Source organism: Notolabrus celidotus, chromosome 10 (assembly GCF_009762535.1).
Source record: "Notolabrus celidotus isolate fNotCel1 chromosome 10, fNotCel1.pri, whole genome shotgun sequence".
NCBI classification, from domain to species: Eukaryota; Metazoa; Chordata; class Actinopteri; order Labriformes; family Labridae; genus Notolabrus; species Notolabrus celidotus.
The window spans coordinates 32,983,910-33,009,849 of NC_048281.1; the positions used below are offsets into that span (position 1 = coordinate 32,983,910).

The 25,940-nt window shown below is 42.9% G+C and overlaps 2 protein-coding genes across 3 annotated transcripts in view; both read right to left on the reverse strand.

Annotated features, from left to right (window-relative positions):
* Positions 1–25,940, reverse strand: part of man1a2 (mannosidase, alpha, class 1A, member 2) — a 229,315-nt gene that overhangs the window by 11,007 nt on the left and 192,368 nt on the right. The window lies entirely within an intron of this gene.
* On the reverse strand, positions 1,258–6,239 carry tent5c (terminal nucleotidyltransferase 5C). 2 transcript variants are annotated; one of them, XM_034694712.1, is made up of 2 exons: positions 6,095–6,239; positions 1,258–2,950 (listed from the first exon to the last, which is right to left on the reverse strand). In XM_034694712.1, exons 1-2 carry the CDS (start codon positions 6,112–6,114, stop codon positions 1,774–1,776), a joined length of 1,197 nt encoding a protein of 398 aa, XP_034550603.1. In that variant the 5' UTR covers positions 6,115–6,239; the 3' UTR covers positions 1,258–1,773. The 2 variants fall into 2 exon arrangements, with proteins under 2 accessions (XP_034550603.1, XP_034550604.1); XM_034694713.1 differs by lacking the exon at positions 6,095–6,239 and adding an exon at positions 5,777–5,959.

The following is a 25,940-nucleotide window of genomic DNA, read 5'->3' on the forward strand; positions in this document are numbered from 1 at the left end:
CCGTGGGCCGGCCTGATAAGAGACGCTCCCGGTTATCTGGTGTAAACAGTGAGACCAGTAGCAGCAGCGAGCAGGAATAGAGAAGTTTTTCTGGTGAACTGGGGGGGCGAGGGGGGAGTAAACACACACCACCAGCTGCTGCTTGGATAAGCTGTTCGAGAGGAGCCCTTTTTTCACGTCTTCAATATGAATGCACTGATGTCAGGAGAGAGGACATCTAATCAGCATGCCACACTGCAAGGTTTCAAACTTAACGGCTAATTATGGGCCCCGGCTAGAAATAGGAATTCAGAGGTTATTTTCTGCGGAGAGGGAAGCTGTCACAGCTGGTGTGGAGGATCGCCTCGTGGCTCGAGTGAGTCGCAGCTTCCAGGGTAAATCAAAATGCAAAAGTCTGAAGTGGGGGGGGGGGGGAGCAGACGTGCTGGCGTTTCTCTTAACATACCAATCCCTGGCGTCTGTCCTCTCATGACCACAAAAGGGGTTCAAACACTAGCGTGGTTCCAGCAGGCACCAGGAGGAGAGGACAGGAAGTGTTTCAGCTCCCACACTTGTAAGGTGGCGGAGCTGCTGTTCCCTGCTTTTTAAAAAAAGGTGCCTCTTCCGGGAAGGCAAAAAAAAGAAAAACATGATAATTATAGACGGCCTGCAGTCAGGGAGCCAGTCGCGGAGCTGCGTCAGAGGAGGATCCCGTTTCAGGGCTGATGTCAAGCCCCTGCGATGGTTGTGAGGGACGACCCATGTGCTGCTCCTTTTAAGGGAAGGGACCGCCAGTCAGCCTGTCACTCCTGAGACTCCCCGCTCGCTTGAGTCGACTCCGTCCCGTCAGTCAGCTCACCTCGCACAGAAGCCAGAGGATTGTGGCCTCTGGAGGTCTTCTCGAGGGTTTTTGGAAGAGAGACTTAAAACACAGGGGGAAAATAAACTCCTCAGACACACAGGAGCCGTCAATCTGAGGCCTCAACTGCCTCTTTGTAGATTTCCTCAGAGTGAAAAATACAGGGCTGAGTAAAGCGGGTAAAGGGGGAGGAGGGGAGCTCCTCACACTGAATGTTCACAGTGGAAAAAATAAAAATACACATTTTCTCTTGTTTACAAAACACAGGCACTGTCGGCAGAAAGGTCTGTGCGATATGAACATGTCAGAATCATTAAAACAAATCGACTCCTCTCGTCCCCTTCAGTCATGGTGACAGTTATTAGTGTACCACCTTTCTTCCCTCCCAAGTGAACTTAACTTTTATAACACTGTGGTTCTTTTTTTTTTTTTGGGCCATCACCTTTATCACTACCCCGTCCCCTTTAATACCTTTTTTCAACATTTTCTACTTTTTTTTTTTTATCTGCCTTTTCTTGTTATTTTAACTACAGCAGGAAACCAAATTCAAGGCTTCAACATCGTCGTCCCTTTCTTCATAAAGACGGCCCGTACTTAAATTATCAAGGGAGTAAACCTGGAAGTTAAGGCACGAAAAAACAACTCCATTAAGAGGAAGTTGTTCAACGGGGAAAACAACCAAACACAATGAAAAAAAATGATCACACTTAAAAATATCACTTTTTCTTCCAATGACCGAGACGACTCTGTAGATAAGGAATGAAAAGGATTCCAAAAAAACAAAGCGAACACTTGTCCATTTAACTTTAACTGTGCCTTGAGAGGAACATGGCCTTTATTGCCTCAATGATACATGTCGGGGAGTTTTTCATGTTCCTTCTTTATTCTTTGAAAGCAGCAGCAGAGTCCTCTCGCACATCCAGGCGCCTGATTCGTCAGTTACACGGCAGCCATGTTGGAATGTTCTGGTTCGACACGTAGTAGTTGCTGAAGTTGTGGTCTCGCACGTACGGCGCCGGCTGGTAGTAGCAGGTGACGCAGGACGCGTTGGGAATGGCGTTCTGCTCCGCCAGCACCCGGAAGGCCATCAGAGAGATGAGGTGCAGGGTCTGCCGTCGCTCGTGGCCCATGAGGCAGACCGTGCTCTCGTTGACCACCCTGCGCAGGATCATGAGGTAGTCGTACTTGCTCTTCTCCTCGCCGACGAAGTGGCTCTGCAGGTAGGCCTCCACCTTGCGCTGCTGCTCGCCGATATCGGGGAAGTCGATGAAAAAGCGTGAACACATGTAGCGCTCCAGGCCCTTGAACTCCTCCTCGCTGGCCGGCCGAAAGTCCCGCACCAGAAGGTTGCAGTATTTGAGCAGGCCGCCGCCTCGGATCTCCTCGGGCCGCTTGGTGGCGATGAGCTTGTTCCGCAGGTGGCCGAGCGCCATGCTGAAGTCTCCGTACACGCTCTCCCCGTTCACAGTGGGGTGTAAGGTCGTTGACATCGGGGTCTGTGCCAGCTCGTAGTACTGGAGCATGGAGTCCAGCACTATCTGAAAGGAGTCCACGCTGAACTCAAACTGTCGGCGTATCGAGTCCACAAACTTCAGCTCCACGTTGCGGCCGTTGTTGTTGGAGAGCGAGATGAGACTCCAGCGGTCCTGCTCCGTGTTGACCTTGACCAGCTTCTGCACGTAAGCCTCTTTGAGAGTCATGGGGGTGATTTTCTCCTTGTTCACACCCTCAGGCAGGAAGTCCAGCAGAGTACCAAGAACCACGTCTTTAATGAGCCTGAACTCTGACTCGTGTGGCAGGTCCACCCTGAAGATGACATCCAGGTCCTTGTAGCTCCAGCCAATGTCCTGCACCAGCACGTGGCTGGCTGTGGAGCCGTTGAGACGAATGTCTTTCACTTTGATGCCGCTTTGCGTCAGGCGGGAGTGAACCCGGGCCACAATGTCTTTGAGCCGCACCTCCAAGGTCGGGAAGTTCCCTCGTCCATGAACTGGCACCACCTCCGTCAGGACTTCATTCAGCCGGCACACCTGCTCCCAGGACAGGACGCTGACGGACTCAACAGTCTTTGATTCCTCTTTGTTTTCCATCTTCTCACAATGTTCAGATGAACTAAGACAAAAGAGGAGCGACAAGACATGTTAGTGACGGACTGAGTTGGAAAAGGTCAACACATTCTTTACTATAAATATAAAGTACAGATTCAGGTCTATACTGAAGTAACCGTTAAAAGTTCAGACTCTGAGATGGACCTACAGTTTCACAGTCACAGGACATGTCAAGCATCTGTTTCTGTGCAAAATCAACTGAACTACTGGGAGACTTTCATATTAATCAATGAAACACAAATAAGATAAAACCCTCGGATACCTCTGTAGCATCTTTACAGCTCAAAAATGTCTCATCTTACGTCACTGTCTTTGAAAGCCGTCAGTTCAGCCTCTATTCGCCTCGTTTTAGCTACTGTCTCTTTAAGGCCCCCCACCTGCATACTGGAACCTTTGGAAGCATCCTCCACTGTTGCTATGCTACAAAGCCATGTGTCTCCATTTAACAAAGGACACATTTTAATCTATGGCTACATGTTTAAGGCCACAAATATGACCTGGAAAAGTTTGGAGAGAGGGACATTTCTGTAGTATGCTCTTTAAAAAGAGATTAACCAATCTGTGATGTCATGAATTGATTTCCTCTAAATCACCCCACAATTTGAAACTTTGCCCACGTTTAGTATTTATATAGAACATTTCAACTTATTTGTTTGTAAATTTAAAAAAGCATAATGCAATCTCTTTATGTGAAAGGTTGAAGACTGTTTTAAAAATGTTAGCAGAAAATAAAAGTGAAAACTAGCATGAATTTGAATGTAGCATTTCCTCGGGGCTCAGTCTTTCACTCTTCTTTAAGAACACATTATGTATTGATCGCCATCAGGACATAAAGATCATTTTAACTAGTTTAACAAAACGTGTATCTAAATTTGACTACCAACCCCAGCTTTAAACTATGGCCACATGTTTTAGAGCTCAAATATGACCTTGGAAAGCAGGACATTTCTGCTCTTTAAAAGAGGTCAACCAATCTGTGATGTCACGGATTGAATACTCAAAATCATGCTTACCCCACAATCTGAAAATTAGCCTACGTTTGGTGTCGACATCCAACATTTTCACTTAATATTTGTTTGTAAATTTAAAAAAGGCTAATGATACCATCTCTCTTTATGAGAAAGAGGGAGGACTATTTTGAAAATGTTAACAGAAAATACAAGTATTGGTGTCCTAAAATAGTAGGTCATGGTGAGAAGTTGACAAAAAAGGTGATAAAAAATAGCAGAGCCTTAAAATGTTACATTTTGTATTGTTAAAGAATATAAAAGCAAGGTTGACTCATTTATAAAAATATTACAAACATTTATAAAATAATTTAAAATACATTTTTAATGAAATTAATTTTTAAAAAACTATATAAATTTATAACAAATTTAATTTTGACAAAACGCAAAAAAAGGAACAAATGAGCGAGCTGAGCGTTTATCCAGCGATAGTTTCTTGCTCTTAAAAAGAGGTCAATCAATCTGTGATGTCACAAATTGATTACCTTGAAATCACCCCCAATTTGAAACTTTGCCCAAGATTTAGTATTTTCACAGAACATTTTAACTTATTTTTTTGTAAATTAAAAAAAGCATAGTACCATTTCTTTATATGAAAGATTGAAGACTGTTTTGAAAATGTTAGCAGAAAATAAAAGCATTGGTGTCAAAAATAAGTAGGTCAAGGTGAGAAGTTGTCAAAAAAAAGGTGACAAAACTGTCAGAGCCTTAAAAATTTTACAATTTTAAATAGTTACTTTTTTAATAGTTACAAATATAAAAGCAATGTTGACTAATTTATAAAAAACATCAAAAATTGTATGAAATATATTTTTTTATTCATTAAAAAATATATTTTTAATTGTAATTAATAAATAAAATAATTAGATAATTTATAAAAAATTAAATGTTTACATTAAATGAAAAAACAAAACTAATAAATGATTGATCTGTCTGCTTCTCCAGCTCCACAGCTTCTTATCAAACAGTAGCAGCATCAGCACGAGCCGAGCAGAATGTGAGCACGAGACAACCTGCTCGCTCGTGAGGCTTCTAGAACAGCTCACAGCACGAGCCCGGCTTTCATTCCAGAACCGCTGAGAGACAAACAAGCTGCTGAAAGTGTCCCAAAACAGGAGTTTCACTTCATATATGGTTTAAAAAAACACAAGTCAGGAGTCATCATGTGTCCCAGCTGACTTATCAACTTATCAGTGACGAATCATCGAGTAGTTTTAGGTTTAATTTAACTTCTTTAAACAAAATCAGGACTGGGTTTAAAGGTAATCACTCAACCAGGACAACAATTGATGATGGAATTGAAGATTAAACTACTTTAAATGAGTCCATATGGTGACGTATGTCTCTAGATTCACCAAAGTCACCTCCAAAAAGTTTGTAACACTCCACAGAACACAGACTGCAGCTTTAAACTCTTAAATACTCATGAAAAGTTCGTTTTTGGATCATGACAAGAACTTAATATAGTCTAAATAAGCACATGTTGCAGCATGTTCAAGTGTCGACTGATTTGTGGGAAAAATTAGAATCGCTCCCTTTACTACTCCTCTAAATGTATAACATGTAAATACATCTCATCACTGTAAGGATGAATTGTGTTTTTTTTGTAATGTATAATGTTTTAAGCCACCCTTTTTGAGTAACCTGAGTTAATTTAAAGCATTACATCACACATTTCTGGTTTCCACACTCATTAAAAGCCAGCAGGGCGACTACCCATCTCTGAAATCAGACCCTCCGAGCAGCACGTGAAGGCAGCACTGCTAACTTTCCTAACCCCCGTTACAGAGTGGGCTCTATAATCCCCTCCACGGCGTACTCACATGTCCACGGTCGATCCGAAAGCTTTCAAAGTTAGACAGAAGTGAAGTTAATTTGCAGTTCGAGCAGACACCTCCACATAATCCACAGCCTGAGAGACACGCGCGCACCGTTAACTGTGTAAAGTCAGTGTTTGAACCTCTCTGCTCCTCTCAGACACGCCTGTTTTATAAAGCCGAAGCACAACCCCACTGAACACCATGCGCGACCGTTGGACAGCACAGTCCCTCCCTTAATGTCTTTCACAGCATAAAAACACTCTATAACAACATATTCAGAGTCTGATAATTAAAATTAATATAAAATAAAAGTATATTTACCCAGAAAATCCAACTTTCATCACCAGTAGATCCCACAGGCACAGAATCGTGGAGTTTGCTGTATCAATGCGCCGAGCGAGGCTTCTGATTGGTCGACGAGGTTTTTTTCGTTGCCAAGTAACCTGCCAAGTCTGTTGTTGCTGTGTCACCGTCCAGTTTAAAACAGGCTGTAACCTTTATTTGTTTATTCTGGAGTTTATTTGTGATTTTATGAGTTTAAATGCACTTTAAAACATCTGAAAGTGAATGTTAGTGTTTCAAAATATTACACATGTGAGTAAATATAAGTCTTACTCACCCCAGGACCTCACATGGCAGATAACACACTGTTTTAAAGGTACATACAAATCAAACTATAATAATAACAGTATTTAAATGGTAAATATAAACACTAAAGACACTTTGTAGTCAGTTTATTTTACTGATCTGCAATTTTTAATATTTCAACCTGACTGAAATGAGGAAAATACTTCAACTCAACTTTATTTATATAGCACCTTTCATACATATGAACATGCAGCCCAACATGCTTCACAGAATAATAGAGAGACAGAAAACAGCAGTGGTAAAATTATAAAAGGAATGATAATAAATAAAAGACTTAAAAATAAAATAAAATCAACACAGTAAAATTTATAAAATAAGTAATAGTGGAAAGAAAGGTAAAAAAAAAATAAGGTAGCATTACCAAGATCAGAAGAATACATGAAATAAATAGATTCATAAATAATTAAATAAGATAAATAAATGTTAAAGCAATGATTAAAATATAATGATTAAAATAATAATTAAAATAATTAAAATAAAACATCAGAAGCATGTAGCTTTATTGTGATGAATTATTTCTAAAAAATTACATAGTTCTATCTAAAAAATAAAAACATAAATGAGAAATCCTAAGAAACATTAAAAAAAATATTGATATTGAAATCTAAGATTTTCAGTCTTCTGAAAGAATCACTTGTTTCCAATTTGAGGTATAAACATGATATTTATCCACAATAATAACAAAGTAAACATCATCTGAAAGGTCTGCATCTCTTTTATCCATCAAGTAAATAAAAATAAATCATATCAAAACACCTAAAGTAGTCCCATGTACCCCCTGCAATATCCCAAATAACCACTAGGGGCATTAGAACAGCAATTTAAGAAATTATGAGTTCAATTTATTCCTAAAATAAAATAACTTTTTACTGATTAACAAACCAAAATTTGTATTATTGGTGTTTTGATTAGATTACATATCCAGGCTTATTTAGCACTGATTAGTCTGCTATCATGTCAAAGTAAAATGCTTCATCACTTTTAAGTAAGATCACGTGATCAAATAAAGTCTGCCTTTTTCAAATATTTTCTTATTTAGATTAATTTTAGGGGGGAAATAGTTCCAAACTGTTATATAAAATGATACAAAATGATATAATTCTGTACGATACAATATGATACAAAAGGAACAAATATGAAAGGATGAGATTCGTTACAAGACGATAAGATACAATATGATACACTTTATTATCTCTGTATTGTGGGATATGGTGCGCTAAGATACAATATGTTACAGTGGCATTGGAAGCAATGATACACAGTGGCATGCAATAGGATGTAAAATATGATACTATACGGTGTAGGACACTTTATTTAGGAAATTAGTTTTAGAAAACAAGTGTGGTTTCAGTGATTTACACTGTTTGTGAAAATACAGAGTTAATATTACGTCCAAATTATTGAGAATGTGCTATGAAGAGTTAATTTTTGGGGATTATGGCTTTAAAACATCTCATGCTGTGTGTGAAATATCAGAAAAAGTATCAGATAAAGTTAAGTTAAGTTGATGGTCCTGACGGGCCTCTCAGGAAACACAGCAGAAATATGCCCCTCTCAACAATGAAGGAACTCTCCCACTGATTTCCACAGAAGAGAGTTCATCTGATCAAATTGTTTCGCTGGAATTTATAAAAAAATAATCTGTAAACCTCTTTCTTTTGTGTAGACACGTATTGATATAAACAGCTGTACTGTGGAATCCCCTTTGAGACAAGCTAGGAGAGATTTCTTCCCAGTCTCGACCAGGGGGAGTACTTACACGAATGATAAACCACAAACACTGTCAGAGTGTAGTTCCATGGAAAGTCAAACACACACAACACAAAACAACCCCCTTGTAACAATAAGGGCCTGTCGCCTGTTGTACAGGTGCTTTCATTCCCAAACAACATGTTTGATAACGAACAAGAGAAGAAGAGATTGAGACTAATGTACAGAGCTAACATAGACAGCTGTGTTGAGAATTAAAGCATGATTGAAACACAAGAAATCACAAAAAAACACATTTTTAAAATCAAAAACATTTATTCTCACTTTTCTGAAACACAAAAATTTGCTGACAAATGATATCTGATCAGACTCAGATGCTTAAATGATTTCACTTAATCTCCAACAAAGCAAACTCCTGCCTGAGGGGACGACACGGTAACCAGGAACAGTGACAAAGACAGCTGTGTGTGTCTGAGGAGGACGTTTTGGTTTGTTCTTCCTCCCAATGTGAAATATTCCAACATTTAATTAATTCAGGTTGATGGCTCAAATATCAAACACAGTCCATTTTAACCACAGCATCACTGGTACACATGGGGGGAATCAACTTCTGCTGATTAGCACATCTGGAGGGGTGTTGGTCAGAGTATCAGGCTGGAGGAGGAGGAGGAGGAGGAGGAGGAGGAGGAGGAGGAGGAGGAGGAGGAGGAGGAGGAGGACTAATTTCTTTGGAAAACTTGGTTTGAGTTGTTTTCTTTAAGATGGAAATGTACTGTTTTCTATCACATTTGGAGCCAGAGCTGTGCCGGAGAACTTGACTGGTGGGGACCCACTTTTCGATCATCATGACGTTAAACACAAGTGAGAATAGAAGAATTGAAGCCAATGCGGAAGTGTTACAAACTGCAGTTCATAGAGGATCCGCTTAAGGCTGGCTCCTGAAGTACTGATTGACAGGCGGGAACACTGTAGCTGTTGGCTAGGAGGCTCAAACCCCGCCTCTTTACCTCACACTAACTCAACAGCAGTTACATTGAGTTCAACATTTCCAATATGGCTGCCGCCGATTGGCTTCAAAACAGCGCTTCAGAAACAGACGGTGACGTCACGGATACTACGTCCATTATTTATACAGTCTATGGTTAAACCCATTTCTTGAGCATCAAATAACTAAAACTAAACCTCTGAAAATCAACACTTCCACATAAATCAGCAGGATAAGGACTAACTAAATGCTTGAGACACATTTAAATGGTGTGTATTTTGATTTTGTAGTTTGACCCATGTCCCATCTGTTAACATGGAGGAGGCTGTCTTCATGACTTTACAGCAGTCAGCCAGTAGGGGGAGTCCTACATGTTTTAGCAACACTTTAAGGGCGCTGTAATGTCCTTATGTTTTAATATAATTTATGATTTTATATTATATATTCTGCGCTTCTGTATACTTCATTATTATTTTATTTTGTTCATATTTATGTTATATTATTCCTTTTCTACAAATATTTTGACTTTCTTACATACTGTCTATAAGAGCTCTGTAATGACCGATTTTCCCTCCCCGGGATAAATAAAGTATTTCTGTTTCTGATTTAGAATGAATTAGATTTCAGGTACTGGTTAGGCCTCGTGGTTACATCGTACACCCTGTGTATAGAGGCTATAGTCCTTGAAGCAGGCAGCCCATTACTGCGTCATTGCTCTATTGCTCTCTCCCAGTTTCCTCCTCTATCCACTTTCCGGCCCATCAATGAGGGTGTAAAGACCCAAAAGTAAACTTATGACTTAAATGTTTTTTTCAGGAGGATCACTGTGACCTTCGTCCAAATTGTGCAAAAGTCACAGACTCTAGATTCTCTCTAGAGGGACCATATACTGTGTATAATATGGATATAGTATCTGTGATGTCACCCATCTGTTTCTGAAGCGCTGTTTTGAAGCTGATAGTCGGTGGGTGCCATATTGGAAATGCAGAACACAACCTAACTTCGTCCGAGCTAGTGTGAGGTAAAGAGGCGGGCCTTTAGCCTTTTTGCTAACAGCTACAGGATGCCCGCCTGTCAATCAACTCAGCCATGCCCTTATTTGGGCAAAACTCATAATCTTAATATCCTCTGAACCGTCCCATTGTAAAAAAAAATTAACTCCCCATACAGTGTGTTTATAGAGAAATCAGCTACTCAGACCTAAACAGTTTTTTGTACCAGGCTGTAAACATGTTTATTTCTGCTGTAAAGATGGTCTTCTTTGAATGGGTGTGTATGTGGTTTCCTGTGTTTCTGCAGCCAGCCTCTAGTGGACGCTCGATGAACTGCAGTTTTTTAGCACTTCTGCAAGGGCTTCATATTTTAAAACCGGAGGTTGCCGCTTGAGATGGACACACCACCGGAAAAACCTGTAACCTTTGACCTCAGTTAGACGTGCACAGAGGGAGTCATAGAGTCAGCTCCTCCTCCTCCGTCATCACTATCTGCAAATGTTTTCTGCTTGACTGTAAAAAAGATGAGATATGTTGTGATAGCTGCAGGAAACACACACACACACACACACACACACACACACACACACACACACACACACACACACACACACACATCAATGAGTGAGTCAGGGAGGAGGAGATTTGGGGTTACGGGGAACAGGTCTGACTTGAGCTGCAGTTTCTTTCAAAGGAGCGTTATCTTTTCCTTTGACCTCAGTCGTAGAAACGAGGAGATGAAACCACTGAAGTGAAGTGTTTGCCCTGAGACACGTCAGCTGAACGGATGTGCTGGTTTGTGTGTGTGTGTGTGTGTGTGTGTGTGTGTAGTGGGGGAGCCCCCTCAGAGGTGTGTTGTACATCAGCCCGATGAGTCAGCAGAAGCTCTGATAGGAAACGATTCAAGCAGAGAGGGGATTCCCTCATCCTGTGGGCATCAAACTGACTTCATAATCCAAACTGAACTAAAGAGACGATTCTTCTACAGAATCCACGTATGACTCAGTTTTGATTCGAGCAAACATGAGGGAAGTTAAGACCGTGTCAGCTGATCAGGGATGGTGCTTTTCTCAATATCAAGGCATCCTTGAAACAAGCATTTGATCATTCTTGTGTGTTCACATCAAACTAAGAGGAACTACTTTTTAGATTGAACTTTAATCCCCTCAGACTGACGAGTGAGGGTCTCTGCTCAGTGAGGAAGTGAGGGGGACAGCATCATTTGGTTTCACAGTAACACAGAGCATCATTTGTTCGTCATGGAGGAGAATCTATCCCTTGAGTTGAGTCTCCACCGTACGTTTTTATGGACCTGACTTTGCGTACATGAGCGTTGGAGCGGAGACTTTCAGCAGATAAGAGATGGAAGAACACAAATTCTTCAGTGTGGAGCTCACAAAGTGCTGCAGACTGAATTTGCATAAACACAGACGGCGTGGAGTGAATTCACATTTTAGATTTTAGAAAACACATGAAGCAGAAATAAAACTCTCTGGTGTTCATCTTTCCTGTGAGGCCGTTCAAACACAGTGTCGAGCCTTTTTTAGCTTCTAGTTCACAGCAGGTTCTCTTCTTGATTTAGAGGAACCTCGAGCGATCTAATCTCTGTTACAGTTTCTGAAGTTTCCACGTGTGCTCTGAGCAGCTTTGTCCTCTGGTATGTTTGCAGGCTCCAGCTGTACGCAGATAAACGTACAAGGCTGAAGCTGTCATGAATCAGATACAGTGATATAAACTGTTGTTTAATTGAGCTTAAGTTAATGTTTATAAACAGATATCTGCTCATGAGTGCAGCTCAACTTACCCTCTTGCTACTGTCGCTTGACTGTAAACAAGGGCAGCTCACAGATAAGGAGGATCTGGCCTGAAGTCCTCTATAGCTGACTGCAGGCCCTGAAAGGTCAGCTGTCGTTCAACCAATGGGCTCCAAAACTGAATGTCTGGTGCTTGGTGGTCTTATGGCCAAATTCCACGAATCCGTCTCCGGCCCGTCTCCAATCCAAATCTGATAGGTTTCTATTCTAGTCAATGTGTTAACTTCCACTGGATCCGCTCCATTGTGTTCCAGCTCCGTCTCTGATCCGGCAGGTCGGAGCCCTACGGATCAGATACACAAGACTTCTATTTTTGCCGGATGCCGGAGCACGACGCATCAATCTCAACAGAGCAGATGGAGCGGGACAGGAAGTCAGGTTTCACCAAAACAAAATGAAAAAATCCGGTTAATTTTCAGAATAAAACACTCTGTGTTATCACCAGATCGTATTTCACTTAACTACAACAACAAACCAAAGTCATGATGAGCGGAGCCAGGCCTGGAGTCAACAGGTCAGAGGTTTTCAGAGGACCAGAAAGACAACATGGATGAGGAGAGGAGGAGGAGGAGAATCCTTGATTCAGGGATTACAGCGGGAAAACCTCGGTCACATGACTCCAGCTGTCCGGCGGTCCTGCTCCAGGCCATAAGACCACTAAGTACCAGACATTCAGTTTTGGAGCCCATTTGTTGAACGAAAGCCGACCTTTCAGGGCCTGCAGTGTAGCCTACAGTTAGCTATAGAGGACTTCAGGCGAGGTGAGAGGAGAGAGGAGAGAGGTGAGAGGAGAGATGAGAGAGGAGAGAGGAGAGAGGAGAGAGGTGAGAGGAGTAATGAAACGAGAGGAGAGAGGAGACAGGAAACCAGAGGAGAGAGGAGAGAGGAAAGGAGAGGAGAGAGGAGAGAGGAGAGAGGAGAAAGGAGAAAGGAGAGAGGAGAGAGGTGAGAGGTGAGAGGAGAGAGGTGTTCTGAAAATGCAACTGGTTGGTGTTGACGGATGAGAGAGCATGGAGCCGGACTGCAGCGGATCGGAGACGGATCTGGTGGAATTTGGCCATAAGACCACTAAGTACCAGACACTCAGTTTTGGAGCCCATTTGTTGAACGAAAGCCGACCTTTCAGGGCCTGCAGTGAAGCCTACAGTTAGCTATAGAGGACTTCAGGCCAGAGCCTCCTTATTTGTTGGGTTAGAGTCGTAACAGTCGTCTTAAAACTGTGGACACTGGACCTACAGTGAGGACTGAATTGAAATGAACCCTTTCAAACACTTCTGTATGTTGCTCTGCTTGTTCACTTGGATCCCGTCTGTGTTTGACTTTGTGCTACAGATGTAAACAGAGAGAAACATCCTCCAGGGTTTAAGAGGCTCTCTAGTGATCGAGTCGCTGAGGAAGAAACCCACAAACAGGCCGGATAGAGACTCAGGGAGTGTTTCTCTAACAGTAGGTTTTTTAACGGTGTCCCTTTAATGATCGTGTAACGGTCTAATGAGAGACGGTGTAGTCTCAGAGAGCAGAGAGTTAGACGCTGGAAATGTCGGGTTGGGTCGAGTAGTTTGTAACTGTTGACAGAAAGACGCCTACGCAGAAAGGACAGACCTACAGACGGTTTATTATGTGTTAGTGAGGAGACACTCCTCTGCTTCAGGGAACGAGCAGCTTTCTAGGAAACACACTACACTCTGAGTAATCACCTCTAACTCTGCATGAACTGAAAGAAAGAAGGATCCAGAGTTCCAGTGAAGCTCAGAAACATCTCTCTCTGCAGGAGACTTCCCAGAGGGAAAACAGGCTCCACTGTAGAAGTCGTTGAACTTTTATTCGTCCTGTTTAGTTTGCCCGATTCTCAAACATGTGCACGAGTCGGCTTCACCTCTGAGGAGCGTTTCACTGACTTACAGCGCTGAGGTAACTGTCTCAACTTAATATATTTATATGATGAGCTGCAAAGCAAACAACGTCTTATTTTCACATCCAGGAGGGTTTACAAAGTATCTGACAACTCAGTCTCTGCTGTTTGGATGAATCGTGACGTCGTTTTGTCCCGTTTCTGAACTTTCTGATGACGTTTGTTCACTGAAACAGAGCTGCTGTTACTGAACCGGTTTTAAAAGTTTAAAACATCTGTCCTCTCTCCTCTGTCCTCCGAGCAGCGTTAGGAGCTTTGGGACGACACTTAATATGGCGGGTCAGTAACTAGTTCCGGTTCGGCGGAGGAGCGAGGTGAGAGGAGAGAGGAGAGAGGAGAGAGGTGAGATGAGAGAGGAGAGAAGTGAGAGGAGAGAGGAGAGAGCAGAGAGGAGAGAGGTGAGAGGAGAGAGGAGAGAGGAGAGAGGTGAGAGGAGAGATGAGAGAGGAGAGAGGAGAGAGGTGAGAGGAGAGAGGAGAGAGGTGAGAGGAGAGAGGTGAGAGGAGAGAGGAGAGAGGAGAGAGGTGAGAGGAGAGATGAGAGAGGAGAGAGGAGAGAGGTGAGAGGAGAGAGGAGAGAGGTGAGAGGAGAGAGGTGAGAGGAGAGAGGAGAGAGGAGAGAGGTGAGAGGAGAGAGGTGAGAGGAGAGATGAGAGAGGAGAGAGGAATGAGGAGAGAGGTGAGAGGAGAGATGAGAGAGGTGAGAGGTGAGAGGAGAGAGGAGAGAGGAATGAGGAGAGAGGTGAGAGGAGAGATGAGAGAGGTGAGAGGAGAGAGGAGAGATGAGAGAGGTGAGAGGAGAGAGGTGAGAGGAGAGAGGAGAGAGGTGAGATGAGAGAGGAGAGAGGAGAGAGGAGAGAGGTGAGGGGTGAGAGGAGAGAGGAGAGAGGTGAGGGGAGAGAGGAGAGAGGTGAGAGGAGAGAGGAGAGAGGAGAGAGGAGAGAGGTGAGGGGAGAGAGGAGAGAGGTGAGAGGAGAGAGGAGAGAGGAGAGAGGTGAGGGGAGAGAGGAGAGAGGTGAGAGGAGAGAGGAGAGATGAGAGATGAGAGAGGAGAGAGGAGAGAGGTGAGAGGAGAGAGGTGAGAGGAGAGAGGAGAGAGGTGAGAGGAGAGAGGAGAGAGGTGAGAGGAGAGAGGTGAGAGGAGAGATGAGAGAGGAGAGAGGAGAGAGGTGAGTGGTGAGAGGAGAGAGGAGAGAGGAGAGAGGTGAGAGGTGAGAAGAGAGAGGAGAGAGGAGAGAGGACAGAGGACAGAGGAGAGAGGAGAGAGGTGAGAGGTGAGAGGACAGAGGAGAGAGGTGAGAGGAGAGATGAGAGAGGTGAGAGGAGAGAGGAGAGAGGAATGAGGAGAGAGGAGAGAGGAGAGATGAGAGAGGAGAGAGGAGAGAGGTGAGAGGAGAGATGAGAGAGGAGAGAGGTGAGAGGAGAGAGGTGAGAGGAGAGAGGAGAGAGGTGAGAGGTGAGAGGAGAGAGGAGAGAGGTGAGAGGAGAGAGGTGAGAGGTGAGAGGAGAGAGGAGAGAGGAGAGAGGAGAGAGGAGAGAGGTGAGAGGAGAGAGGTGAGAGGAGAGAGGTGAGAGGAGAGAGGTGAGAGGAGAGAGGTGAGAGCAGAGAGGAGAGAGGTGAGAGGAGAGAGGTGAGAGGAGAGAGGAGAGAGGTGAGAGGTTATAGTCCTCGTTGCAGAGGTCTTCCCCCATCTCTACTCCCCACATTTCCTGCCTCTCTTCAGCTGTCCTGTCAATAAAGGCAAAAAAAGCCCAAAACAGAACTTAAATAAGAAAACAAAGGTGCTATAAATCCTGGATCTCAACAATACAGCAGGCTACGAGTGTTTGTGTTGATTCCAGGTTGAAGCACTGCTTCATGTTAACTTGATTTTGCTCTCCGTCACTGATACCTGCTCACACAGGAGTCTGGCGTGTGTCTCAGAGGTGTGTCTCTGTGTTCTAGTGAGCGCAGCAGAGTCGACGCTCGTCTGTAACTTTGTGATGGAACAAGATGTGTTTACCGTCAGAACAAAATAGTCCCGTCTGTTTGTGTGTGTGTGTGTGTGTGTGTGTGTGTTTGTGTGTGTTGTTGTAATTTTAGCTGTTTGTGCCAAACCATCTGCCGGCTGTCTGTGAAAACATTCAGTATGTATGGAAGTGCAGCCTGCGGCACAAACAGACACGCAGAGTTAAATATCTGAGGTGACACCGGATGATTATCACGACGCTGTTGTTTACGGATGAATGACAGCAGGTATGTAAGGGAGGGAGGGGGGTCCTGTGGTTGTGTACATGGCTCAGTCTACCTGTTTCTCTCTATGTGTGTGTGTGTGTGTGTGTGTGTGCTGCACAGCTGGAGCTCTGCCACCTGCCTCTCTCAGGCCTCCTGCAATCTGAGGAGGAGTGAGTCAGTGTGTGCAGGTCACGGCTGGGTGAGCTGCCCCGGCCATTAACACATTAAACACACACTGAGACACACAAACACAATCGATTAGCCTTTACCCGGCTGCACATATTGTCCCGAAGTAGACGTTCACACACGAGCGCCATTAAAGGTTCCAGTACGTCCGCAGGAGAACACGTGTGCTAATCTCTCCGGGATGAATCATTCAGAGAGTTAAGAGCTCGGAACTTCCTCTGACATCACTCAGGTTGTTGTCGGTTATCAGACGGCACATTACCCCCTTCCTCCTCCTCCTCCTCCTCCTCCTCCTCCTCCACCTCCTCCTCCTCCTCCTCTCATTATTTCCTGATCGAACCTCATCTGAAGGTCACATTTTGCTCCATGACTGTCAGTGGCTGCTGCAGCTCTGAGCCAGCAGCTGTAAAGGAACGGTTTCCTCCCATAAACAGAGATTTATGTCGCCCTGCAGAGTCACTTCAAGGAGCATCTATCATGAGCGTGAGTGAATCATAAAAGAAGCTGCTGAGGAAGTTACACGATGTTCCTTATCCCTTCTCTTAAAGGCATTAAGGCCGTCGAAACGCAGCAAACGTTAGAGACAGACATGACAGATATTTATGTAAGGATGTGGTCTAAAACAGGGGTTCCCAAACTTTACAGACCGTGATCCCCAAAATATAGATGCCAAAGACTGGCGACCCCCAAAATATAGATGCCAAAGACTGCTGACCCCAAAAATATAGATGCCAAAGACTGGCGACCCCCAAAATATAGGTGCTAAAGACTCGCGACCCCCAAAATATAGATGCCAAAGACTCGTGACCCCCAAAATATAGATGCCAAAGACTGGCGACCCCCAAAATATAGAGGCCAAAGACTGGCGACCACCAAATATAGATGCCAAAGACTGGCGACCCCCAAAATATAGATGCTAAAGACTCGTGACCCCCCCAAATTATAGGTGCCAAAGACTGGCGACCCCCAAAATATAGATGCCAAAGACTGGCGACCCCCAAATTATAGGTGCCAAAGACTGGCGACCCCAAATTATAGGTGCCAAAGACTGGCCACCCCCAAAATATAGGTGCCAAAGACTGGCGACCCCCAAATTATAGGTGCCAAAGACTCACCACCCCCCAAAATATAGGTGCCAAAGACTGGCGACCCCCAAATTATAGGTGCCAAAGACTGGCGACCCCCAAAATATAGATGCTAAAGACTCGTGACCCCCCACTGTCCCTCAAAGTGTTTTAATGTGTCTTCATTTAGCTGGTCTGCAGAAAATGACCCTTCCTATATGCGCATGTGTCTGTGTTTCCTGTGCCGTTATGGATCAACTTTCTGTTACTGATGCTTTTTAATTAACTGTTCACTAACCCTAAACTTAGGAGTCTTCTGGAAACAAAGAAAGGCAGAAAACTCATTACAGTTTCTATTTTCAAGGTTTTAGTTCAATTTTAGCTACTATTTTTGTCGATATTCTTTACTATAATGGGTAAAATGTACTCTTTTTAGACCCCCAGGGGGTCTCGACCCACACTTTGGGAACCCCTGGTCTAAAAAAATACTACTTCTGTATTCATACTGTGTTCCCATCTCTGACACACGTTCTGAAACAAGCACGGAGCGGATCACAGAGACTTGATTGGAAACATGCGTGTTGGAGTTCTTCGTGTCACAGCTCTAATCTGGAGAAAGGAAAGCAGCTGATTGTAGAGCGATGACAAACAACTGATCATAGAAATCACTGAATCACTGAAATCACTTCCTGTGGCTGATGGAAGCTGCTGGGTTTTCTTGTGACTGATGTCTGCGGTAGTGATGTAGGTGTCATACAGTGCTGATGAACCACATGTAAAGCATTAGATGTTAGAAACAAGCTTTTTGTTGAAATACTGTAGAACAGGAAGTGATGTTAAATCATGCAGTATGTAAAAGAGTGGAAATTGAAACCTGTCTGCTGAAATGCAGAAACTGAATCTCTCTCTCTGTGACTTTTTCTTCATGTTTTTGGTAAACACAGAAACTGAAGGAGATGAAGCAGCTGCTTCCTGATTTACTTTTGGATCCAAACATTGAGAGCATGTTGAGATGTGGACAGATCGAGACGACTCCAACAGAACAGTGTTTGTTTTCTGCTTGAATAATTGATACCAGTGTTTTCATCTTTGCTGACTTTCTGGGGAAGAGCTGAGAGAGCTTCTAACAAACGAATTCATCCGGATTCATGTCCGGTCTATTCTAGTCATTGTGTTAACTTCCACTGGATCCGCTCCGTTGTGTTCCGGCTGCGTCTCTGATCCAGCAGCCCTCCGGATCAGATACGCTAGACTTCTATTTGTGCCGGATGCCGGAGCACGACGCATCAATCTCAACAGAGCAGATGCAGCGGGACAGGAAGTCAGACACCGTCATCTTCAGCAGCTGTTTCATAATTATATAACATATAAAGAGTCAATATGTGTTTCTATGACTTGAAGCAGAGTGAAACTGTTCACCAACACCTGCTCACAACAACACAAACACACACACACGCACGCACGCACGCACGCACGCACGCACGCACGCACGCACACGCACACACACACACACAACGAGCAACACTGACGAGATGATCAATATTTATGATACGCATTATCAGAGAACAGTGTGTGTACGCAGAGATCACAGGAAGCACCTGTTCACCTTCCCTCTGAATATCTAACTCACACACATGGACACACACACACACACATACAAACACACACATGGACACACACACCTCACTCTGCCAGGAAACATTTCTAAACACAGACCTTGAATTTCAACCATCCATTCCTTTTTTACAACATGACAACTTTCAGTTTTCCCATCACTCACAGAGATGTGGTGTGAGTCTGTGGATTAGAGATCGAGTGTGAAAGTGAAACTCTAACTTCTGATGAACGGTCTTAAAGTATTCATAAAGACGCCGCTGTTTTTCATCTTCCATGCAGCATTTTACTAACGTTACACTGGATTAAAATGAAGATTAACTGCATGGAATAAACGTAAAGAGTAACCCTGGTTCTATAAACAAAGACACAAATGTGTGACCTGTCCAGAACGAGGCAGTGAGCTTCAAAGTGCAGCAGGGGCCTCGGACTGAAACCCCCAAAACACAGGACTGAACTGCCACCTGTTGCAAAAATCCCTTTTAAAGGTGCAGGACGATGCTGTCCCCTGACTTTGGTACAAAAATGAAAAATAAAACTACTAATTTAACATAGAGATTCTGATGTTCGACACACATTTGACACATGCTCTGTTTCAGCAGCCGCCTGTATCTTAAGAGGGTGTTTTCTTACACATTTAACCGCACAGAGATGTGAAAACAATTTCACAGGGTCCTGGATTATCTCTGTTCTTCATTGCAGAATAAACAAAACTCTAAAGGGGAACTTAATTCTTTAAAAACAGACACTTAAGCTTATTTTTAAATGTTAAATTTGCATGATTGATTTGAAAAACAATTCTTTAAAGTTACATTGATTGTGACAGCACTAAACAATAGAACTGACCTTAGAGTCACATTTAAGTGTTTTTAATATTAAAGCTCCAGTGAGGAACTTTCTGTTTGTGTTGACTGTCTCATCTCTCTTGAAGGATTGTGTCCTGCACATGCACAGGTTTTTAACTATATTTTAATCTCACTATGTTTTATCACAACAGATGAATTAATGCTCAGTGCAAAACATGTATAGGAAAATGTAAGAGGAAGGGTCGTTTCAGTAGTTTGCTGTGAATCACTACGACTGACCTCCCCCCATGTCATCCACTTCAGACATTAAAATTCAGTATTGATCTCAGTTTGATTTATAAACAGCTAAGTTGTCCTCACAGGACCTTTAAATGTGGAAACGACTTTGTTCGATGTCACAGCTCAGGTGTTTGTGGTTTCCTGTGTGGAGCCAGCGGACACAAACAGACGTCACTTTGGTTTCAGATTTGGTCAAGGTTCTGAGAAGAGTAAAGCGATGTGTTTACAGACACACTCGTGTTCTAATGAATATAAATGTGAAATAACTGATTCAACAGAACACACACACACACACACACACACACACACACACACACATACACACACACACACACACACACACACACACACACACACACACACACATGACCTCTCACTGGTGAAATCCCAGAAGTGACGGTGGCCTTTGAGGACAAGAGGCTCCTGTGATGCATGATAAGTTTGATCCTTTTTTTGTCAAGTTCTTACCATCAAAAACATCTGAGTATCAATTCTTTTGTGAACAATCACTCTCTTCTTTGTCTTTAACGAGAGCTGGGACCTTTGTGCTCATCTTTCAACAACACTCAAACATTTGTGAACCAAAGAGAGAAGTCTTTGGAGTTTTGAAAGTGAAATCTACTTCTCAGTTTTGCTTGCTCAACAGTTCCTGTGTTGTTTTTTTAGTTTCATGATGCTCCAAATGTATTCAATAGGGGACGAGACAGGACTGCAGGCAGGAAAGTTCAGCATCTGGACTCTTCTACTACAGAGCCATGCTGTTGTAAGACGTGCAGAATATGGTTTAGCATCATCTTGCTGAAATATGTAAGGTCTTCCTGAAGACATCATTGTCTGGATGGCAGCATACGTTGCTCCTAAACTTGTATACCATACACTACTGGTCAAAAGTTTGGACACACCTTCTCATGCAATGGTTTTTATTTATTTATTTTAATTATTTTCAACATTGTAGATTAATACTGAAGACATCAAAACTATGAAATAATCTGGTTTTACCATAATCTGGATTACAACAGTAGTCAAATAGGGCCATCCATTGTGTACTAACCCTACCTCTGAACAACACAACTGACCTCAAAGGTCTCAAACACATTAAGAAGGCAAGTCATTCTACAAATGAACTCTTGACAAGGCTCATGTTAATTAGAAACCATTCCAGGAGACCACTTCATGAAGCAGACTGAGAGAATACCAAGAGTGTGCAAAGCTGTCATGAAGGAAAAAGGGGGCTACTTTACAGAATCTAAAATATAAAACATGTTCTGCTTTGTTTAACACTTTTTTGTTCATTAAATAATTCCATATATGTTCTTTCATAGTTTTGATGTCTTTGGTATTAATTTTCCCAACGTTTGACTGGTAGTTTATATATTGTTCAGTATTAATGGAGCCTTCACAGATGTGTAAGCGGCCCATGCCATGGACCTTTATGATCCCCATACCATCAGTGGTGCTGGTCGGTCTCTCTCATGTTTAGAGCGGAGGACACAGCGTCCATGATGTCAAAAAGGATGTTTGATTCATCAGACCACAGGAAAGTTTCCACTTCCCCTCAGTCCATCTTAAACGGGCTCAGGTCCAGAGAAGTTTCTGTTTATTCTGGATTATGTTTATTTATGGTTTGCTCACTCAGGAGGTCAATGTGTGCTGAAGTGGTGATATTTAAAAAACAACAACAAGGAAGTTAATTCAACTTTAGTTAAACATTCATTCATCAATGTATGTTAAGTAGTTGAGTCAATGTTAAAAAGATCACAAAATTCCCTCAAGGATAGATGACAGCACAGTGTTATAAACCGACATGTAATGACAGCTCCACCGGCGCTCTTCACACCTCAGCTGAAGCACTAATGAGTAAAAATGTAAATTACAGTTGGTGTTGTTGACTCAGGTGGGAACATTGTGTATCGAGGTAGAACCAGAGAAATGTTCTGAACATGATTCAGCTCCAGCATAAAAAACACAAGTGTGTGTACAAACAAAGCCTACCACAAAGAAAGGTGCTTATTAGTCTGCGAGCTGCCAATTTGGAAGACGATGTCGTGTGTTTGTCCAAGAAGCTGAGCGGCTTCCTGCCAGCAGCCTGCAGGGATGTGACGGCAGGCGGAGGAGAAGAAGAAACCACAAAACTTTTGTTCTTTTCAGAAGAGTCGGAGCGAAGCTGACAGAGAAACACACTTTTATTTCTGATGACGTGCAACATGTTGTAGATTTGTTAAATACAGGTCTGTGTTGCCAAGATAAACCTGGTTCCATTGAGTGGTTAGACTTCATGTTAGGATCTACTGTTTGAATCAAGCAGCTCTGAATCCGTCCAATCAGCCTCAACTAAACTACACTCAGTAAGTTCACCTTGTTCCACTCATATGAGCTGCTGCTGCTGTCAGCCAATCAGTGGACAGTCTCTAAATGTCACATAAAAGATGACGTATGGAGCCATCATGATGTCATCTTAAGCCGACGTCTGAATCCAAAGTGACAAATCGCCAGAGGGCTTCCATTTCAACCTTAAACATGCGTACTGATGATCCTCTATCCCTCTCTCTAACCCCAACTCAGTCAAGGCAGATGTCTCACATGAGTCTGGTCCTGCTTGAGGTTTCTGCCTGTTAGGGGAACTGATACACTAGGATCCTCTCTCTGCCTGTCTCTCACTTTAACTCTTCCTGTCCCATTAAAGTTACTAACCATAGACCTTTCTGGAGTCCCTGAGCTCCCTTGTCTCGTAGGTTCCTCTAGATCTCTGCTGTAGATTCCTTTTTTGGCGTCTGTTATTCATCCTTTCTTTCTCTCTCTCTCTTTCTTTCTTTCCCTTTCATTCCATTCTTGCTTTCGTTTCTTCTTTCTTTCATTCCCTTTTTCTTTTTTCCTTACTATCTTTACCTCTTTCTTCCTTCCTTCCTTTCTTTCTCTCTTTCAGTCTTTCCCTTTTCCTTTTATTCCATTTTTCTTTCTTTCTTTCTTTCCTTTTCCTTACTTTCTTTACTTCTTTCTCTTTTTTCTTCCTTCTTACTTTCTTTCCTCCTCTCTTTCTTTCTTTCCCTTTTCCTTTCATTCCATTCTTCTTTCACTCTTTCAGAATTTATTCTCCACTTTTTCTTTCTTCTGGTCTCCCTCTCTTCTCTCTTTTCTTAGACCTTTCAGGAGTCCCTGAGCTCCCTTGTCTCGTAGGTCCCTTTGGATCTCTGCTGCTGTGGACGTGCCAGACTCCAGCTGCTACAAATTTCACTATCATCTCTCTCTCTCTTCATCTCCCTCTATCCCTCTCTCCAACTCGGTCTCAGCAGATGTGTGTCTAACATGAGTCTGGTCCTGCTGGAGGTTTCTGCCTGTTAAAGGAAGTTTGTCCTTGCCACTGTAACTTGCTAAATGCTGCAAAGTGCTCTGCTCATGGTGGATTAAGATGAGATCAGACTGAGTCCTGTCTGTAAGATGGGACTGGATCTTATCCTGTCTTGATGTTGGGTCTTTGTTAATAGCTGCAGACTCTTCTTGTTGTGTGTTGGGTGATGGGGTTACTAGGGGCCAGGTGGTAGAGTAGGTAGTATCAGTGTTGTCACGCCCTGAAGCTTGCATGTACGGAGCCTGGGTTAAATTGAGGTGTTCTGCTGGTGGGTATGATGCACAGTGGGAGCTGGCTTGGGGGGGTTGCTCTGGGACACCAGAGTTAACTGGTTAGCCTCTCTGAGGTGTCGTGGGCCTAACTTAACAATACATCAGGGAAGGGGAGAGCCCACTTGATAACTTGCTGCCCATCTGTCCTTTCTATCTCAGGCTTTGGGGGACATCAGAAGCTGTGTGGTAGGCTACTAAACTTATCAGTAGAGGGCGTAGTGGAGTAAGCAAGTGCAAGTACCTTGTGTTTATCTCAAATTCATAGAGTACATTCTAGACCTGCTCTGTTTGTGAAGAGTCTTCAGATAGCGTTTGATGTGATTTGGGGTTATATAAATAAAGATTGATTGATATGTTGGAGTTTGTTAAAATGAGCTTAACTGCATGCTGAAGTTTACCTCTGATGGACTTTGCTCCTGTGCTGGCTCAGAGGACAGTTCCTTATCAAACAGGCCGAGCTGACCGGCCTCCTCCGGGTAATACACTTACTACTGACAAGAACCTCATACATAACCAACACAAACAAACATCCCTCAGACAGTTTGAATCAAACCATACATGACATACAAATCAGACTTTAGAGATCGAACAGAAACAAACCTGAAACCTGTTTGAATTCAAAACAAACACAAAGTGTACTCTCTGTTTCTGATCACTTTTCATAACATCTTTATTGAATTTGTGTCTCAGTTTAAACATATTTACAGATACTTTAATTTTATTTTTTTAGTTCAGTAAAAATACAAATACAGAACACTCAATTTTTCAAAATCAACGTCGGTCCCAGCGACTCCATGGCCGCCCAGGTTTCCCCGGGACTTCCTCCCTATCAGATATAGATGGTGATGATGTCAGCGTGATGTCAGAGACGCAGGGAAAGAGACCGTACTGCATGAAGGGACTGTTAGAGGTTACTGCCACCAGATGGATGGATGGGGATGGATGATGGGTGATGGATGATGGATGATGGATGGTGGATGGTGGATGATGGATGGAGTGGAGTGTTGAAAGAGGAAGAGGCAGAGACGTGTTGTGTTTGTACGCTGATGGAGGCTGAAGAGGACTTAGAAAAGGCTGACGAAGGATAAACTCGACCCAAGATGGACGTCAATGTTCGCTGGACATTTGGTGAAAGCTGTTTTTATTCGACTCCTTTAGGTCATACCTGCTCTTGTTTATCAGATCAGGACTTAAAGACTGACTCAGGTGGTGACCATTACCAAAGTTGATAAAAGTATAAGCTGGATGTTTTATATCGTACCTATTTTGCCATAAAATCCTCTAAAAAAAACAAAACCAACTATTTATCCACCTTCCCTTGTCAGTTGATGTCATCCCATCCACAGTGAGGAACGATCATCTAAGAGTTTGTTGTTTGGTGGTGTTGGAGGACGATCCCCAAACAGGTAGATAACTCACTGGTTGGGGACTACTTTAACAAGCGGATTAATACTTAGTTTGGTGCTGTAATGGGGCGTTTGTGCTGTCTTGATCATTTTGGATTATGTGTTGTTTTTAAGTTTAGATCAACTGACTCCTCTGACACATGGGGATATGACACTACAGATCGAACCAAGGAGCCAATACTTAGGCACAATCCTTGATGACAGACTGACTTTTAATACTAACACTGATGCCATTTGCAAAACGGCCAATCAGAGACTTTTTTTCTCGAGGAAGCTGAGGGGTTTTAATGTTGATAAAAACATTTTATCTATCTTTTATTGAGTCTATTTTAACTTTTGTGATGACCTCTTGGTTTGGTAACCTCAGGCTGGGTTATATCATCAAAGTCTGACCAAAGATCGTTGGTGCTAATCTTAAGAGATTAGTGAGAGCCACTCAGAAGGCAAAGGCCATCCTTGAAGACCCTCACCGCCCCCCTCTACTCAGAGTTTAGACTTCTGCCAACAGGGAGGAGGTTCACTTATTCCAGGAGGGCCAGACCTAACAGATATCTCAGATTATTTGTGCCCTCAGCTGTTTGGTTTTTAAACAAACTGTAGGGTTGTGGTCCCTTTAGTCTCAAATGCAGAACAAATTATACGTAGATATGTTTTTAAATTAAATGTGTGAACTTGTGTTTGTTATTATGTGTATTGCTTGTGTGTATATGATGTGTGTGGGACTACTGTCTCAAACCAAATTGCCCCTTGGGGACAATAAAGATTTTCTAAAATCCAAATCCAAAAGGATAATCTCACACTCAGCGTTAGAGGGATTCATAAATTGGTGGATTTGGTCCTTTAATGGACTTTACGAGCCATGGAAACTTTTTGATCCTCGTCTCTGGATGAGGAAAAATATCTTGACTTTTATCTGTCA

Coding starts and splice junctions, on each gene's coding strand:
- tent5c (XM_034694712.1), bottom strand. CDS start 6,114: ATGAAAGTTGGATTTTCTGG. Junction 2,951..6,094: donor ATGAAAGTTGGATTTTCTGG/GTAAATATACTT, acceptor CTTTTGTCTTAG/TTCATCTGAACATTGTGAGA.